At 38.8% G+C, this 19,161-nt stretch overlaps 1 protein-coding gene across 1 annotated transcript in view; it reads left to right on the top strand.

The window, feature by feature from the left end:
* LOC114939019 (uncharacterized) overlaps window positions 1–4,136 on the top strand; it is a 44,250-nt gene extending 40,114 nt beyond the window's left edge. Inside the window, exons 3-4 of the mRNA XM_029313241.2 lie at window positions 795–998; window positions 2,189–4,136. Of these exons, the coding sequence (XP_029169074.1) occupies window positions 795–998; window positions 2,189–2,860 (876 nt within the window). The 3' untranslated portion in view covers window positions 2,861–4,136. The remainder of the gene's footprint in view (window positions 1–794; window positions 999–2,188) is intronic.
* Window positions 4,137–19,161: the final 15,025 nt, after the last annotated feature.

Consider the following 19,161-nt stretch of genomic DNA (forward strand, 5'->3'; position numbering starts at 1 on the left):
GAGGGAAAGAAAAAGGGAGAGGGTTAGCGCTCATTCCGAGGGATACGTAAAGTGTCCCAAAGTCGAAGAAAGTCGTAAAGCTACGTGGGAGAGTAGCGAAGGGTGGCGTTTCGGGGAGCACCGGAGGTGATCTATTGATCTTCGGCTCGCGTGACCTCAGCGCCGCTCGCCGGCCGTGCCGTACAACTAATGTCTTCATCTCTCCCTCCCCACGAGTGCGCTCTCCCGGTCGGCTCACGCTAGCCCTAAATCGTCGTTCATGCCACGAGCGTTCACGCGAGCAAAGGGTTGTCGTCCTCAATGAATCAGGACACCCGGGAGGGTCGTTGGTCCTTCGTTCCTGAGACAGAAGTCTTCCTGTAATTTCGGAACTTAATGCATCCGCCCTTCGTGTCGCTTACTGATAGCGCCGTGCGAGGGCGGCGCCGTGATTTAAGTAGCTCGCGGGGAAATTTCGCGTCGTTCCACCGGGAGGAAGATCCGGGCGGGATCTTTAGATTTACGGGACGTAACGTTACGGCCGAGCACCTGTTACAATTGAGGGATCTTGCGGGGAAACAACCCGGCGCGGTTTCATCAACGTCAATTAGCGCTTAACCGGTGGTTAAGTTAATCCGCCTTCTTTCGAAAAAAGGAGGAGTTAAATTGCGGTTAAAATCGATCGACGCTTCTCGATTTTATTTTCCCGGATATGAAATGCTCTTCTTCATTTTCTATCTTTTAATAGCCTAGAGTTAACCCCGAAGTACGCTAAATAATAATCTAAGCGTGTCTTTCGATTATCGCTGTTCCAGGTGTGGTTCCAAAACCGAAGGGCAAAATGGCGGAAGAAGGAGCACACGAAAAAGGGCCCAGGAAGGCCGGCGCATAATGCTCATCCTCAGAGTTGTAGCGGCGAGCCTATTCCACCGGAAGAGCTGAGACGGAAGGAGCGCGAGAGGCGACAGAAAAAGTTGCTGAAGGCTCTCGAGAGACAACAGCGGAAGCTCGCTGCTAAAGTAAGAGAGACTCTGCGAAGATATATATTCTTCAGCAATTTAAAAATTACATAATCTTTCTCTCCAGAAAATACTGATTTCGCTTATCACTATATATATAAACTCTGTACGACGGTTGCATAACAGCGATTAGACACTTAAAAGTGTGACTACACGATCTTTACATAAACCCATGTGCGAATCTCAAAAAGGCTCAGTACTGGCTCAATACTGGTGCCAAAGTCGCTGACGTTCTGGGCCAGTATAAGTTGAAATCGGGGTCATTACTGGGACAATGTCGGAATGATAACACGGGTTCCAGTCTCGGCGCCAACTTTGGCCCGACACAGAGTATTAGTACTGGGACAACATTCATTATCAATATTGGGCCATATTTATTAGTCTGTATTGGACCAAATCTAACATTAGAATAACCGGTATATTTAAAATCATTATAAATTAATGTTTCAAAATAAAAATATTTGTTGCCATACACCAACGTATGGCCCAATGTATCCTCAGTGCTGATCCAATATATACGATTTTATCCAACATAACTTTTATCATCTCAGTACTATTTCACGTCTCGCCCTCAGTGCACGCTCAGTACTGATACGAGATTTGGCTCGGTATAGAAAATATTTTGTGTCAGTACGGTACACAAACATTAGCCCAATTTTCTTCCAGTATACTTGAACCGGTACTCGTGCTGCAGACAAAGTTGCTTGCTTCCATTAATACCATTTTCGGCCTTATACACGATCAGTACTGAGACGAGACTCGGCTCGGAACAGAATATGATTGCATGGGAGTATTGGTACAGTACCAATTACCGAGACTGGTATAGTATTGATCTGGTGGTTTATCCTGGGGCAGTACCACCTATCAAGTCTTGGCAGCCAATATTGTGCCACTTCTGGGCCATGTTGACAATTCTGGCAGAAGCTCGACATTCGCACATAGGAATTTGCAACATTTTAAAATGTCTATAAATGATGCAGGATTAGGTGCGAATAAACTATAATCACCAATTTAATATGCAAAAGGAGACAACGTATAATTTTATAGACATTTAAAAATGTTGTAAGTTCATAATGAAATACCCGGTTATTATTTTTACATCTGATTCATCTGGCCTAAACTAACGTTTATTAAATTTAGGTACACCGTTTCAATATTAATAAACCCTTTTCGTTGTTTCTGAATTTCAGGGCATAACGGTGGACCTGTCGACGCTGCGCGCCGAGTGGGAATCTCGTAGCGAGGCAGCGTCGGGTCGCGGCACCGCGAGTGGTCCCCTGAGCAGTTCGTTCGGCCAGTTGGGCCTGAACAGCGAGAGCAGCATCTCCGCGTCCGGCAACGACGCGAACGAGGAGATCGACGTGGTCGGCGGATTGGATTCCTGCAGCGAGAGCGGAAGCGAGCGAGTCGACTCCGCGGCCGACGGTTCCGTGGACGGCGAGTGCTATCCGACGCTCAACAGTAACGCGAGCGAGATCGCGGAACCGCGAAAGAATCCGCAGAACCCGCCGATGGAGCACTTGAACCACCAACCCGGTATCCATCATTGGGGCTTGAGCCTTCTGGAGCGACGGCGCGAGCTGGTGGGCGTCGTCGGAACGGGCCGCCAACACTCGGTCGGCACCGGCACCAGGAACAACCTGATCAGGCAGGCCGCCAACGAGGAGGAGGTCCAGAGCGGCAGCATTGATCTCTCGGTGAAAGGCAGGGAGGAGAGAAAGAGGCTGAATCCGTTCTCCATCGACAGCCTGTTGGGGAACAACAACCGGACTTCGAGCGCGGCGTCGGAGCGTAGGCCTCTGACGCCGACGTCGCCGACGTCGCCCGTTTCCTCGGCCTGTACATCGCCCTCCACGACGTAGTGAACAGGACGGTTGGATAGGAACGCACGCCGAGAGGTGAGCCGGATTATATGGAGCGAGTGAGAGAACGGTGAAGTGCAGTTTCATCGGATGAAGTTTCGCGTGGGCGAAAAAAAAAGTGGAACTTGTTCTCCTCGTCGAGATAATTGCGCGAGAGGACTAATCGTGATAAGGGTTGAACCGGGCAAAGTAATATTCCCCGTTCACGTTTTTATCAGAATGTTTTCGCTTCGATCGAAATCTCGAAATAGATTCATCATATGCATATTCTCGCGTATAGACAATTCTCACGTTCCTCGTCGCGTGAATGCGTCTAGATGCTCGATGTCCCAAGATTTATTCGAGTTTGAAGGAAATTAAAGGGCATGTGCGGAAAAAAAAATCTATGGATAGAGCGCCAATTTTAGAGAAATCCGAAAATATAGTCGCGATTTTTCTTTCACTGCGGAGGAGGGATTCGAGGATCTAAAGATCGCATCTCATCGGCGTGGATCGGCAAGACTTATATCACTTTGACATATCGAATGCATGCGTGACCGTCGTAGATCGAGTGCGTTTGATTTCGTCCATTGTGTTTCGTTTAAAAAAAAGAATGAAAAAATGTGCAATAAACGCGGACGAGCTCGCCGACTAGGCGGGTTATCTGTCTTTGAGGTAAGAGAGAGAGAGAGAGAGAGAGAGAGAGAGAGAGAAAGAAAGAGTATGAGTGCGTACGCGTGTATTTAATGTAAATAGCGGGAGGGAAGTGTCTGTTTTATTTAATTTAAATAGTCGATACCCCAGTGTTCGTCGATCGCGGATATTATTTAAAGCAATAGGGCAGGGGTTCTCAACTCTTTACTTATTTACGATTTTATTGATGTGACTTTAATTTCTCTCTAGGGCAAATAGAATAAACTAGGCGAAATGAATGAAATTTTCCAACAATTTATTTGAAGTAATAAAACACATGCATACCCCTTGCGATATAAATCAATTTGAGATACACAGGAATGAAGGTAAAAGTTGAAGAACCTCTGCGGTAGAAATTTGCCTGGCATTGTATATAGATTAAAAAAAAGATCCTAGAGGCGGGCGTGATTACAGCGCGGTACAAAGAATTTTTGCTCCCGCGACCCCCCTAAGACAAGGTCGTCAGTTTATAGTTAGAGGTGATGAGAGAGAGAGAGAGAGAGAGAGAGAGAGAGAGTTGCCATACGAGATGATTCGGGATATGCGAAAAAACCAGTACCTATCATATATCCATTAAAAATATATTAATTTATTCTCCAGACCACGCGCCGGCGTTCTCAGTCATTGCGCCCTCCTGGTCCCATCCTTTTTTTTCCTCTCCACTGTGCATCTGGAAGAAAACGACGCGAGAGACAGGATTTTTGCCCACCGAGACCAAGAATGTCAAGTAAGTGGAAAATTAAATTCAGAAAAAGTTTTTAATTTATTAATCGACTCCATTTAATCCAACTGGAATTAAACATAGTCGCATGGACGTCCGCGGGACTTTTTGAGGGAGAGGTACCATTCATATTTTTTGTTTCTTATATTATTCTTTCTTAATTTTTTAAATCTCAATTTTTCATTACTTTAATATTTTTATATTAAATAAAATTGCAAATAAATTCCATATGACGGATATAATCGAATAATACGGAGAGATGATTAAGTGTGAAAGCGTCAGGGAGAGAAAACATCGCAATTTTTTGCCAGCAATTTATTCTCCCCGCGTTGGACGTAGATCAATTCCCGAATTTACCTAAAAGAGTGCGACACCTTACGGCGCTCGCAGCGACACCATACGGCGGATACGATGTTTATGTAAATGCGCGTGAGAGCGCGATTTATGCCCGAGAGCGCGGGACGCTCTCTCGCTGAAAGTCGAGAGCTTTTGTTCGTTTAAACATCGCGATGCGCGGAGGGCAGGAGGAAAGAATAATAACGATGTATATGACAATATTGCGGGCCGCTGTCGGCGTCGCGTGGCGAACAATGAGCCGCGCATAAATCATAGACGCGATGTAACATCGCTTCCGCTGTTATATTGCAGTTGCGCGACGCTATTTATATTCGGCGCTGTTAAAAATAACGTGGCCGCCGATTTCGAAATCTTCTTCTCGAACGATCCTCCTTGACTTTTTTCTCGCCAGAATTTTTAGTCTACTTGGACTTTCAACGAGCACATATATTACAAAAAGATACATGAAAATTTAAGTATTTACAGATCTCCTCTAAATTAGTTATTAGATAGATTTATTTATTGATGTTGATATTTATATATTTATGATCTATATATATTTATATTATTTAGTAGATATAAATTTACACTTTATGCTTTTACTTATATGTTAACCCATCAACGCATACTTATTTTCTATAATTAAAAACATTCCACTGATGCGTTTGCTTCAGAAATATCATTTAATATTATTGTGGATTATATTTAAAAAAGGTAAGCTTTTTTTTTTATAAAAAGTAAACACGGCGCTTAAAAATGGCAGCCAATTTTTAAAAAATCTACATTTACATGTCTTATTTTATTACTGATTTATTACGGACGCAACAGAAATAACATTTAATATATTATTATAAATTATATTTAAAAAAGATAAGGCTTTTTTCATAAAAAGAAAACTGCGCTTAAAAATAGCAGCCGATTTTGAAATCTTAAACAAACCTTGTATTCTTTTTTCTTGACAGAATTTTCAGTACTTACTTTGATTTTTAATGAACGCAGCTTTCTTATAAGATAGACGTGCATTATCAAGATACACGTAAGTAGATAATAAATTTACATTTTACATATTTTTACTAATTATAACATCAACGCACACGCATTTCCTATAATAAAAAATTCCATAGATGCGTTTAGAAATAATATTTAATATTATCATCTCTCGATTATTAAAGGAAAGGATTATTTTAAAAGATGATATTTCTCGTAGAATAATTTTAAAAAAGCTTTAATATACAAGGAATTTAAATAGCAACTTTTAATATAAAAACATATACGACTTCATTATCAGTTCAATTTATTAAGAATTATTTAATATAGATTTAATATATTCAATTATATAATAAATAATATATTTTCAATATAGAGTTAATATAGATTTTACACTACATCTATATTATTTAAAACAAATATATTCACTTGATCATTTATTATATTTCTATATCTCGACAATGCATCTTGATATATACGATATATACATATGTATGTAGTTGTATATTTGATTCAAGAAAAAATGATGAATATAGAATTCCGTTCGAGTCTCGTCGCGAATTGCAGATCGCTTAAAGCGGGCTTTGAAAATGCAAATGCGATAGATTCGCGGGGTGGAGAAGACAGTATAAGAGAGAAAGCTCCGAAATGGCATATCGCTGCATTGGCGAATAGAAATCGTCGCCGAGACGCGCGTGAGCGAGATGGTGGAAGGAAGAGGAGGTAATTCGCGCGTCGCGCGAGAAGACAATAAAGCGCGCGTCGCCGCTCGCGATTTATGTTACGAGCATTTACGCGCCTCCACAAAGGGCCCATTGTGCGATCGCGACGCGGCGCGGCGCGGTTAATATTATTAGCCAGCGGAGGAGCCCCGTGTGCTTAAACGGCTGATGCTTTCTACCCTCTCTCGCCCGAGGACTCTATTACTGCGCCCGATTCTCCTCTCTTCGTCATCCTCATCCTTATCCAGTCGCGTCCCATTGTGTCGTCGCGCGCGAAAAATTATCCTCTTTGGTCCAGCCAAGTTCAAAGCAGCTCCCTGATCGCCGAGGAAAACGATAATAAATATGTTTGGCATGCAGAAATATTTTTGAAGGACTGAATAATTAAATGATTATATGTAATATATTTTTATTTTTATATGTAATATAATTAAAACGTTTTGCTGCATCAGTCGACTGTATGGAAAAATGCAGCGAGATGCATTTTTAGGTTTTTAATAAATATGTTTGGACTGCAGAAATATTTTTCAAGGACTTTGACGTATGATGAATAATTAAATGATTATATATAATATTTTTTTATTATTATACATGTAATATAATTAAAACGTTCTGCTGCATCAGTCGACTGTATGGAAAAATGCAGCGAGATGCATTTTGAGGTTTTCAATAAATATGTTTGGACTGCAGAAATATTTTTCCAGGACTCTGACGTATGATAAATAATTAAATAATTATATATAATATTTTTTTATTATTATACATGTAATATAATTAAAACGTTCTGCTGCATCAGTCGACTGTATCGAAAAATGCAGCGAGATGCATTTTTAGGTTTTCAATAAATATGTTTGGACTGCAGAAAATATTTTTGAAAAACTCTGACGTATGATAAAAAATTAAATGATTATTATATATAATATATATAATTAAAAAATTAATAATAATATTTAGATTATATAAAATATATATATATAATTTTTATATATAATATATATATAATTAATATATATATAAAAAAATATATATATAATTTTTATTACTATATACAATAATAAACGATGATTAAATTCCGAGCAATTAAAGACACAAATCATACTTTTACGATTTTTCTGTAAGAGGAATCGCGTTATATTGAAATTCGGAATTGATTCGAGGGCGTCTCGGAAATCACGCGAAAATGATTCGTTAACGCTGCGATGATTCCCGAGGAGGACACGGGTGTAAATTATCCCGGGATCGCGATTAGAGGGTCGACCAGCCACCTGCCGGATTCACGCACACACGGAGAATGGCCAGGTATTAATAATCCGACGATTTACGAGATCCCCGATCGGTCGTTCTCCTTCATTAAGGAAGGACGCTTTTATTGTCGATCGAATGAATGTGTATCGCTCTCCTAATCATAAGAGAGAATATCTTATTTACTGACTTTAATGCAATTCAATTTCGCCCCTTGTCAGAAACTCCTTTGCATTTTATCGGACTTCTTTTTTTGACAGATTGATAAATTTTCTCAAGTTTTCTCTCGCAATTCTTGGAGACGCGGAAATTGTTGAAGTGTGGGGAATATTTAAAGATTCTTCTCTTATATTAATATTTTACGATTTAATCTTTATGAAGGATCATTCTCAGGTTCCGTGAGATTAAAACGCTGCTCGTTTAGATAAATGAATATATTGTGAAGATTACACAAAGGGCAGGAAAATGTTATGGTAGATGATAGATTTGTTTTTTATCAAGCGCTCTTATATACTATCTAAAACCGAATCGGGATAAATAAATTTAAAATTCAAATTGTTGAAAAGAAATAAAATTTAATTATTTTCAAATTTCATCCATATACTTTTATGAACATAATCATTTTTATATATAAAGACTTAATTAAAGCGGACAGGTCGCGATTGTGTAGAATTAATATTTATAAAAAGATAATTCCAATATAAATGTAAATTATATATGAATTAGCTGATAAGAAAAAGGAGAGAGAGAGAGGAAAAAATATTGCGACAGAAAAGAGGGAATATACATAAGATTTCTCTCGCTTTAATACCGATCTTTCGTTTTTAAATTTCCGAATAAATTTCGACGAAGCTTGTCAAAAAAAAAAAAAAAAAAAAAAAAAAACAACGAGAGAAATTGGTGTCATTTTACACGAGAACCGTGATCCATCTGTATTTAAATCGCGCTTTGCAAAGAGATTCCGTGTCGCAATCAAAATGCAGCCAGACCGAAGATAAAGAGATATCTATTTATCTCGCTCTGAATTCCGCGGAAAGGACGACCAGGAGGGATATGGCTGTATACAGTCCCTTTCGCCGAGGTGTAACTCGATCGAGTTCTCGATCCAATAGATCAGGCGGCAGATTCCTTGCCGGTTATTACAAGGGGTCGGAGGTTGATCGCTCGCATAAACCATTTAGCTCTGATCACCTATCGATACCGATATTTCCCAGAGGTATCGGCTATCTTCCCGCTCGATCTTCGTCCGACAAGGCCCTCTCTTCTTGTCTAGATGAGCCTTACCCACTCCGCACCAGATTAAATATCTGAGTCTGGTCTTCCATCTCTTCCTCTCTTCAGCTTCTTCCTCCGACTAATTCCTCGTCTCCTTTCCAAAGTGTCTACGTATTCGAGCATTTCGATAAGCGAGCTCGATAATTTCCTGCAAATTAATATTTCGCGCCTGGGTGTGCTATATTTCAGCATCGGACCGAAAAAGAAGGAACGCCAACTTTTGTGTGTTGGTAAAAAAGATCCAACATCGGGGATCGTGTGTGCGATAGTTAATAAAAATAACTTTGGACATTTTTTTTTTTTTTTAATATTCCAACTGGTCAATAAATCCTGCAGATTCTCGAGAGAAGGATGAGAGATCCTCTGTTAAAGATATTTAGGGTGATCGTATATTTTCTGAGAAAATTAAAGACAAGTTACTATTTTGTTAATTGAACATATATTAGTATTTTAGTCAAGCGTATACATGTTTTGTCAGATTTAATGTTATATTTAATTGAAATATTTTTATATGTTTAATTAAGAAAATATTTAGTTGAAAGGTTTAGTCAAGTTAAAATTTGTTTTGGGTGTAGTTTGTGAAATTCGACTGTGTTAAATCAAATCCTTGGTTTTTTAAATAGATTCTGGATAAGAGAGGTTCTGTCATTTTTGTTTAAAAATTTATTGTAAGAAAATTCTCTTCAAAATAAATAAATATTGATCAAATAAATGACTTATTAGGCAGTATTGAAATAAATATTTATTAATTTAGTCATTTTTCCCAGTGTATTAATTTTCATATTAGACGCATGAGAATGCTAAATAAGAAACGAAGGATAAAATTGAGTTTCGGGAAAATAAAAAATCCAGAGGACGCAATTACTTGACATATAAAAGATTCTAAAAAATAAAGGACGGATGGTCATCGTATACTCATAATGTGGGAATCACTCGAATCGTTTCAATTAATGAAATTTGATTTATACATTCTCCTAGAGAGAACGCCGTCTGCATTTAAAGGAGTGGTTGTAGAAATTGTTTTCTGCGGCGTAGAAAGAGCCTTCGAGAATTGAGACAGCTCTCTCGAGCTCGACCGGGCTCGCGGCCAGCCTCGTCCCATAAAATACCGGGGACTTGGCCCGGCGATCGCCATTATGCATGTACATAAATCGGTGCGCGGAGCGAGTACGTAGCTCGTCGTGTACGGAGAATACGGCCTCTCTACCCACGTATTAAGTCGTTTCTCGAGTTTCGCCGTGTACGAGGGCGAGGGTATACCCCGGCGTGTTCGCTGCTCTCTCATTTCCACGAAACGACATGCGACCGGGATGAGCTCGCGAAAAATCGACGAACGGGAGTTTCTCCAGCGATTTTTATCGAACCGAGACCACGGAGAGAAAATTACGTCTACGTATATAATTTTAGGGCGAAAATCTCGTCCATTTTTTAATATTAACGGGATGCTGAACAAATATGTTTTATCGATCGAAAAAGTGAGCTTAGATTCGACTATGAATCTATTTATTAGCTGCACAGATTTTTAAAATTATGATACCCTTTTCCATTTCTTAATATTAATACTTTAATTGTGCAAAAGGATTTATCAATCTGTACAATTAATCAAAATATATAAGTACTTGAACTCATAATTTGATGAGATTTTATCGTATAAGTTTAGATCAATTATGTTTTATCGATCAAAAAAGTGAGGTTAGATTTGACTATAAATCTATTTATTAGCTGTACAGATTGTTTATTTTTAAAATTATGATGTCCCTCCCCATTTCTTAATATTAATACTTTAATTGTGCAAAAGGATTTATCAACCTGTACAATCAATCAAAATATATAAGTACTTGAACTCATAATTTGATGAGATTTTATAAGTTTAGATCAATTATGTTTTATCGATCAAAAAAGTGAGGTTAGATTCGACTATGAATCTATTTATTAGCTGCACAGATTTTTAAAATTATGATACTCTTCCCCATTTCTTAATATTAATACTTTAATTGTGCAAAAGGATTTATCAATCTGTACAATCAATCAAAATATATAAGTACTTGAACTCATAATTTGATGAGATTTTATATGTTTAGATCAAATATGTTTTATCGATCGAAAAAGTGAGGTTAGATTTGACTATAAATCTATTTATTAGCTGTACAGATTGTTTATTTTTAAAATTATGATGTCCCTCCCCATTTCTTAATATTAATACTTTAATTGTGCAAAAGGATTTATCAATCTGTACAATCAATCAAAATATATAAGTACTTGAACTCATAATTTGATGAGATTTTATAAGTTTAGATCAAATATGTTTTATTGATCAAAAAAGTGAGGTTAGATTTTGACTATAAATCTATTTATTAGCTGTACAGATTGTTTATTTTTAAAATTATGATGTCCCTCCCCATTTCTTAATATTAATACTTTAATTGTGCAAAAGGATTTATCAATCTGTACAATCAATCAAAATATATAAGTACTTGAACTCATAATTTGATGAGATTTTATAAGTTTAAGTGCCTATATTTTGATTAACTATACAGATTGATAAATCCTTTTGCACAATTAAAATATTAATATTAACAAATAGAGGGAGAACATCATAGTTTCAAGAATAAACAATCCGTACAGTCAGTAAATAGACTTATAGTCGAATCTAACCTCACTTTTTCGATCGATAAAACATATTTGGTCACCTTAATTATTATAGCAGAACTTCTCGCGACTCTGATGATTTTAACGTTTATTACGTCGGACAAGCGTGATTAATTCTCGAATATCGATCGATCTCGCGGTGTAATATATATATATAAATTTTTATTTCCTTCTTTTGCGCTCCTCGGTGAGCGGCGAGCGCAATCCCGCCGGATATTGAAAAGCATCCATCTACGGCGGAACCGGAGGCGGACTCGGGACTTGGCAGGAGATCGAAGATGCGAGATAAGGAATTAATAGCCGCTTTTGGCAACGGGCCCGGGTCTAACTGGCGGGAACAAATTTTATTACCAAATTTTCCTCCGCCTGTACGCGCCAAGATGGTAGATATCGTTCGCCAGCCGTGAAGCTGAGGCTGTTCGCGGAGACCCCCCGGCTTGTATATGTATATATGTATGTACACATACTCTCGTTCGTGGGATCGAGATATCGCGCGCTGCCTCACAGGCGGTCGCCACGCTTGTTGGATTCACTTTTCTGCCAAAATCGATTCTCGATCGTCCCGAATCTCGGGAACCTCCGTGAAGTCGCGCGCGAATTTTGATCACGCACACTTTTCAGATTATTCGACCAATAAATCTGATTTTTTTTCTTGCTTCCACAAATTTGAATCCAGAATTTAGCAAGATCGATATTGAAGTTATTTTTTAAGGAATGTTATATTTTTTTTAATTATATTTAATTTATATATATTAACACTGTGCAATCGATCAGTCTACTTTAATTAGACTTCTCTATGAAACAATTTTACAATCCAAAACAAGGATTAAAGATGAAACATTTATCTATCAAGGATTAAACGAAAAAATAATTATATAGAAAAATAAAGATTTCTTTTCAATATTATATTATTAATTAAAAATATTAAAGTATTTCAATTAAATATAATATTAAATCTAACAAAACATGTATATATTTATATATATTCAATGAACAAAATGGTAATTTAGTTGAAAGGCTTAGTGAATTTTTGTCAATGTAGGAATTGTATAACAAAACAAGAGCAAATGAATATTTTGCAAAATTTCTGAAACTTGTGACGGATTATGTATTGTAAAATATTTTCCTCGCCGGCTAATTCATACAATTTCCACGAAGCGTCACGCTGGAAGGCGCAATCATCCCGTAGGATCGGCAATTTCGCTCGACACCTGCTAATGCACGAATGTGTCAGCAGCGACGAGCGGTCAAAGAATGAAATTGAGTATTATGCTAATGCGGAATGGTTGTGCAAAAGCACTCTTCGCGGCAATGCCGCATGCGATATATAGGGACGCGCGCGTCATGCCGACGAGCGCTAAATCTCTTTCCGTTATTACGAGAAAAAACCGGTCCGCGAGAAAGGATGCCGCGAAAATATCGCCATTTACAGGGAATGTCTCCTCTCTCGAGAACGAGGCGGCCGGATTATTTTATCCGCCGGCGCTATTTTGTCCCGAGCACCTGCCGAGTTTTTCTACACATCTTGAGCAGATAAACGCGAAGGAACGTCGCCAATTAGGATCAATATTGAACGAATCTTTCAACTTCTGTTTATATTGTCTTTGCGTGTCTTTTTGTCACATATCTCTCTATAAGGATTTCTTAACGAAAAGGTCCCCGTCAGATCGAGGGGAAAAAAAACGATGGAGCTGTAAATTCCCAACGAAGCGTGCAAATTTCGCCTCTTTCAATCAATAAGTTATTTATCACCAAGTATGCGTTGGCGTATAAAATGATGTAATGTAATTAATGGTCGCTCGTTTGACACGGCAAAACGAACATTTGATTGACTGGTCAAAATTGGATCTGGTGAAATTATTCTACACAACGCGCGAGGGAAAAGCAATCTTTGATGCATGAAAAATCGATTCCACGTGCGTGCATGCTTGTTTGACATAAAAAAGGGAGAAGGAATTTTGAACGAAATTGAGTAAGTTTTGATCTTGAAAAATTCAAATAATTAGGCCTAAGCAGGGTGTCTAGCGGTCAGAGAAATCTGAAAGACCGGACATTGTCAAGAACTTAGAAAAGAATTTTTTCTGGATTTTTTCATGTTATTCTACATTTTTCCCAATAATTTAAAATTTTTTATTAAATAAATATAAACTTTTTCTTGACTCCCAGTACACTAATTTTCTGTGTTGTTAAAAATCGATTCATCTACAACGTGTTCGTTAATTTATATTTTCATCGTCATGTTATTTTATTTCAATGTTTTAAAAGGTGAATTATTTAAAAAATTCATAGTGACATGTTTGTTTCGATTATCGTGCATAATGCAGATTGTATAATTGATTAAAATTTTTGTTTCTCTAACTTCCGAAACTCTTCGTTGTTGACAAAAATATCTCGAGGATTTCATGATTTAACATTTAACAGATTTATTATACGCAAATTATATATTTAAAAAAAATAATATAAAAAAAAAACGGGTGAATTAAAAAATTAATTTCTAGTCTTGGAAAATTTGAAAAAATCAGGAAATTTTTTTCATCGAGTCTGCTGGACACCCTGCTAGGTGTTTCCCTCCATTTTTCTCTCTCTCTCTCTCTCCTCTTTTGACGCAGCAATCGACTCTCTTCGCGGCAATAATCTCGATAAGTATCTCGGGCCGACTTCGCGAAACACTTGGAACGATATCCGCGTAGTGGTGGTGCTTTGATGGCGGCCAGCCAGAAGTAAATCTAAGGTTTACGAGGCAGTACCGCCTCTTACTAGCACCTCCTCGAGCACTGCACCCCGGAGTTTCACGGGGCACCGCGAGAGCGCGAGCCTCTCATAATTCTCATAATAAATCGCCTTGAACAACTGACGCCCGCTCCACATACAAAGGGATCCACCGACCGAAAGGAAGGGTTAGAACCTGGAGAAAAGAGAGGGAGGACGGTCTGGGTCGACCCAGATCGCGAAAGGCGTCTTGCACTCCGTTGCATCTTCAAAAGCGAGAGGATTATTATTCATCTCTTCTCGCGCCAAAGAGAGAAAGACGTGTTTAGATCCTCCAGACCTCTTAATCCATCTACTTCCACCGATATCTCCAATTCTCTTTTCGGACCCCTTTCGGCTCCCTTTGAGATTCTCGCGTCGTCGCATTTTTCCGGAGAATATACTCGGTATTTAATTTTTTTTTTCCAGTGTAAATCAAGCCGCGATTACTCTCCCGCGAGTAATCTCTCGTCGCGCTCGTTAAAGACCCGAAGATATAATCCCCGAGCGAGTGGGGTTCCTTCCTTGCAGCGTGTGTGTGTATCTTGGAATATTCCTCGGCATTAGTTACATTGTATCCGCTTCTTCGTGTCCCGTGATCAACTCTCTGGTATGGCGTGCACCAGGGGCCCGAGAAGAGCGCGTGGTCACACACAGACCCCGCCCGATAATATAGTTATTACCGACAGGGGGCCCTGCGGCCACAAGAAAGCGACGAACCCCGCATTAAAAACCAATTTTTAGCCCCGAAAAAACCTCCGCTCTCCGTCGTAATAACAGGCCTGATAATCTATAGTAGGTTTTCTATCCCGAGCCTTGGGGACCGACCTGCCAGGGTCCCCTCTTCGACCCCCCTAACTCGGGTCGGGATAATCGAGCAAATTGATGCCTCCTTCCTTCCTCCTGCCATCTTCCCTCCACGCCTCGTTTCCACTTTTTTCAATTAAAATGGCCCACGATGTAACCGACAGCTGTCGAACGAACGTCTACGACGTAATCATCATTGGGTCCTCGATTTATCAATCGGTTGACTTTGACGCGTCTTGTTTCCAAGTCCAGGTTTTTTCGAGCAGAACGAGACAGTTTACAAGTCATCGATGTGTAATAGGTGCATTGAATATAAAATTTATTGAATAAATCATTTTTTTGAAACTAATAATATTGATTCGATGTGAAACATATTTATTTGTTTCGAATTATTTATTAAGCAGTATTGAAATAAATATTTATTAATTTAATAATTTTTTTCTCAGTGTAGGTAATAATGTTTTTCGATCAAACAATTTTTTTTTATAACGTTTGCGATAAAAGTTATTATAAATATGCGACGTCGTCAAAATAATGTTTCAAGATAATTATGATAATTTTAATCAACGTTTCCAGATGGGAGAAATTTAAAATAATAATATTTAATACGAAAAGTATATTTTTTCTCTTATCTGCAAAACTATTATAGCTGAAGGCATTGATTACAAGTTTGAGGACGAGAAATTATTTTAAAGTAATAATTATAAAACTCTAATCGAGGAGACAAAATCTAAATAGCGTGTTTCGCCAAGGAGCTCTAACAGAAAAAATATCCGCGTAATTATCCCGCGTAGGGAACAACAAATATCCTCTATTTCTATTAGGCACATCATAAGCATCCTGCCGAAATGAGCGGCCAATTACTCGCGTCGTGTATCGTTCAAAAGCTGTTCCGCCACTTTATTATAGGTTTGCCGTGCTTTGGGCCGCAACTCGGCTCCTCCCGGTCTTCGACTTTGACGAAAAGGAATCCAAATTGTAGCACAACACATCCGCCTTATAATACTTTGCAATGTACATAATATAAAATCCTTATCGTAAGATTACATGACAAAAGAAACATCCGAAACATGTGTCGCTTCCAGAACACATATAGATTCGCGTGGTTAGGTTAGGTTACGTCAGGTTAGGTTAGAAGCTCTCGGACTCTATTCTGGCAACAATCGTTCGGTTGCGTCAACGCAGCATTTACGGAAGAGGACTCGGACCAAAAGGGAGATAGAGAGAGAGAGAGAGAGAATTCGGTCCTCGGTAAATTTCTATTAACGGCGCGGCGTTCGAAACAATCGGCCATTAAATTGAACGATCCCGCGGTAGATAATAACTGGTAATAATCGGCCGGAGCCACCGGTTAGTTTCGACGCTGCTGGGACCCTCCTGCCTCGCCTCGGCGAGCCGAAACAAGCCGAGCATCGGTAATGAGAGGCCAATTAGAACACCCCGCCGATGGAATTACCCCCGGACGGCTCCGAAATTCAAACTGGCTGCCGTGAGCCGTTTCCTCGTAATGGCCGCGAGGCACGCGAGAGAGCGAGAGATCGCGTGAGAGTACGTCGAAGTGCGACGCCCGGATACCGAAGGATCCCGAACACGCGGTCTTCCGTTCCTATATGTGGTTCTTGTCCTTGCGAACCCCAACACGAACGCGAGTCAGTTCCCCGATCTGTCGAAACGACCGCGTCTCGTTAGTCATCGCTCGATGATGATTTGTGTCGCGAATAGCTGCGTGAGAATAGGGATGAAAGGAGGCTTTAAAGGGGAATCCTCTATCTCTCCTGTTGAGAGAGCGTGTTGAAAGAAACGGAGGATATGCATTATGAACAGAGATTCTGCAAGGAGATGGAAGTTTCGAACGGAAGAAAGAGGGAGCAGACAGAATCGTAATTATGTATAATTGAACCTCGACCTATTTCAAAGATCAATGACTCTTCTGTTAGTTTGCGAGACTAGTAGAGAAATAGGGATATGTTCATATGCAGAGTGTATCTAGATAAGTGCGAAAAATAAGGAGGTTTTTTATATCTCTCCCTGAGATAAAAATTAAGTTTTTAATTTTTATTCTTAAATTTCACAAATTTAAAAAATTAATTTTCCGTTTCATTTTTCAATTTGTCTGAAATTTTTATCTCCCTTTTTAGAAAATTGTAACTCCTCAGGTAGAATATATATTTATATAAGAAATCCCCCCTTGATTTTTAATAAAGAGAATCCATCTCCGAAAATTTTTCTAGGGAGCGAATTAAAACTCATCCTCTTTTTCCAAATAAAAAAATTGGTAATGCTGATTTTACGATTTAACGCCGTCCATTAAAGATATTTAGAACCAGAAAATACCTATAAATAATTAAAAAAAAAATATATATATATATATATAAATATTAAAAACCAAATAATTTTGTCGAAACCTGCTCGAAGTTAGGATTCATTATATGTTTGACAAAATAGAATAACCGAAGGAAAACCGCGAGAAGACGTCTTATTGCAATCTGCTAGAAAAAGTCACCATCTATATAGTCCAGGTCCAGGCTATGACGAAGAAGTGGGAGGAAAAAAAAAGAAAAAAGACAGGGAGGAGCTGCTCGTTACTCGTCGCGCTCAATTTGCAGTCGCGTATAATTAACCGGAGTATGAAAAACGGTCCGCCACGTGCTACCACGTCTCTCTTTCTCTCTCTCTCCGCCAAGATTTATAGTTAATTATTTTATAATAGACTCATCAAGCGAAGAGGAGCTGCGCGCATCCGGCAGCTTAAGCGAGCACGTTTAACCGAAAATGAAGCAAAACGAGCGCAGCTCGGTCGTTGAACCGCCGAAACCTGAACAATCTACATTTTTAATTAGCGAAATAACTCACCCGCGCGGAACTCGAACGGAACTCGCGCGCGATTAATCGCAATTAACCAAATTGATTTCCCTGCTCCGGCGCGGAGGAACGATTCCTCAGTCGATCGGCGATTCTCTCTCCGTTCGCGCTCGCGTTGTCCTCCCCATTAAAGGGTTAGTCAAGATTTCATTACTTCATTAATCATCGGCGGACACCGACGCGGCGCGCGGTCCATTTGTTTTTGCCAAATTAATCAGGCGCCCGCGAAACTTATGCATACTCAAATCGACCGCCATCGATTCACTTCGCGCAGAGAGCTCCTCGTATCTTATCTGTCACACGCGGGCTAACGCGATCGATCATGCGAGCGAATATTGATCGTTCGCGTCCGTGCAATTAATTTCGCAAAGAACTCACCGGCGAATCGGAGCCGGGGAATTAATTTCGGAATTAATTTATCTCGCCTAACAGCTCGATATATGTTATCGTTTTTATTATCGTGAGATTTCAGTGATTATTGTCGAGTTTCTGAGCCCCTTTAAAGGGGATCCTAAGTGTCCTTGAGAAGTCTGTTGCTTCTTTCCTGTTTTATCCACAAAATGTGAGGTTAGATAAACTATATATAAATCTGTTTATTTATAATTAGAACCTTTATTAATTTATCTCGCCTGACAGCTCGAAATATGTTATCGTTTTTATTATCGTGAGATTTCAGTGATTATTGTCGAGATTCTGAGCCCCTTTAAAGGGGATCCTAAGTGTCCTTGAGAAGTCTGTTGCTTCTTTCCTGTTTTATCCACAAAATGTGAGGTTAGATAAACTATATATAAATCTATTTATTTATAATTAGAACCTTTATTAATTTATCTCGCCTGACAGCTCGAAATATGTTATCGTTTTTATTATCGTGAGATTTCAGTGATTATTGTCGAGATTCTGAGCCCCTTTAAAGGGAGATCCTAAGTGTCCTCGAGAAGTCTGTTGCTTCTTTCCTGTTTTATCCACAAAATGTGAGGTTAGATAAACTATATATAAATCTATTTATTTATAATTAGAACCTTTATTAATTTATCTCGCCTGACAGCTCGAAATATGTTATCGTTTTTATTATCGTGAGATTTCAGGGATTATTGTCGAGATTCTGAGCCCCTTTAAAGTGGATCCTAAGTGTTCTTGAGAAGTCTGTTGCTTCTTTCCTGTTTTATCCACAAAATGTGAGGTTAGATAAACTATAAATCTATTTATTTATAATTAGAACCTTTGTAATAATAAATAGATTTATGGTTTATCGAATTAAAGTATTAACAAATGGCGAAGCG

The sequence above is a fragment of the Nylanderia fulva genome, unplaced genomic scaffold, assembly GCF_048542155.1.
Source record: "Nylanderia fulva isolate GAGA-0341 unplaced genomic scaffold, ASM4854215v1 Scaffold15, whole genome shotgun sequence".
In the NCBI taxonomy this organism is placed as follows: Eukaryota; Metazoa; Arthropoda; class Insecta; order Hymenoptera; family Formicidae; genus Nylanderia; species Nylanderia fulva.